At 63.2% G+C, this 940-nt stretch overlaps 1 protein-coding gene across 4 annotated transcripts in view; it reads left to right on the top strand.

Moving 5' to 3' along the window:
- LOC100544373 (arf-GAP with GTPase, ANK repeat and PH domain-containing protein 3) overlaps positions 1 to 940 on the top strand; it is a 33,717-nt gene that overhangs the window by 16,834 nt on the left and 15,943 nt on the right. For 2 of the 4 annotated variants that reach the window (XM_019613193.1, XM_010707777.2), the window contains exon 3: positions 53 to 226. The exons of the other annotated variants lie outside the window; for them this stretch is intronic. In XM_019613193.1, coding sequence (XP_019468738.1) covers positions 53 to 226 — 174 coding nt within the window. The remainder of the gene's footprint in view (positions 1 to 52; positions 227 to 940) is intronic. 4 annotated transcript variants of the gene reach the window in all.

Below are 940 nucleotides of genomic sequence, written 5' to 3'. Positions count from 1 at the left end.
GCTCTGCCCCAGGCGGCCCTCGGCCCGCGCTGACCCGGCGGCTCTCTTGCAGGCGCCCCACATTCCAGCAGCAGCACCTCCCTGCACTCGGAGCGCTCCGTCAGCGGCATCAACCTGGTGGGCTTCAGCTCCAAGCCCGACGGCTTGCACCAGCGCTCCTACTCTGTCTCCAGCGCCGATCAGTGGAGCGAGGCCGTGGCGCTGCCCGGCGCCTGCCCCAACCCCGGTGAGTGGCACTGCGGCCCTGCGGGGCTGCGGGAGGTTCTGTGGGGTGGGCCCGAGCGAGGGTCGGCACGCACCGGGGGCAGCGGAGGCTGCTCTCAGCGCCCACCCCGCTGCGGGCTTTGGGGCAGAGGAACCCGAAGTGGCGATTCCACCCTCTGTGCGCACCGCGGCTCCCCCCGCGCCCGCTCGCTCCACGACGTTTCAGGACAGTTGAGTGAATTAAAATAATTCATACATTTCCCAACGTAGCCACTTTGCCGAATTGGAAAATAAATGCTTTTGTGCTGCATTCATCACTCCTTCGTTCCTGGCTCTGCCGCCGCACTAAAAAAGCAGTTAAATGCACATCAAGAGTGGAGGAGCCATTTCCATGCCTGCTCGCCCCTTGTAGTTCTCATTAGCGCGGCAGCCGCCCCCCCGCGCGGTCCCAGGGGCTTTCGCAGTTTAAAGAGAGCCTCTTTATGATCATTACCGGAGTCCGACTGTGCGGGCGCCATTTGCAGCTGAGGAGGCTCCTCATTTGTAACTGTGAAAAACTATCAATTTCAGCGCGCCTGATGCAGCGGCTCCATCATTGGCCCCATCAGCTCCCTGCTGGAAGCGAATTAATCAGACTGTTACTGCTGATGGGGCAGCGCGGCGACGGCAGCGGAAGGGCGCAGCTCTGAGCAGTAATGTGCCACGGCCCCCCCAGCCCCGAGCCCTGGACGCGGGG

The sequence above is a fragment of the Meleagris gallopavo genome, chromosome 2, assembly GCF_000146605.3.
Source record: "Meleagris gallopavo isolate NT-WF06-2002-E0010 breed Aviagen turkey brand Nicholas breeding stock chromosome 2, Turkey_5.1, whole genome shotgun sequence".
Lineage (NCBI taxonomy): Eukaryota > Metazoa > Chordata > Aves > Galliformes > Phasianidae > Meleagris > Meleagris gallopavo.
The sequence above is the reverse complement of the archived record's forward strand: the minus strand, read 5'-3'. Positions and strand labels throughout refer to the sequence as shown.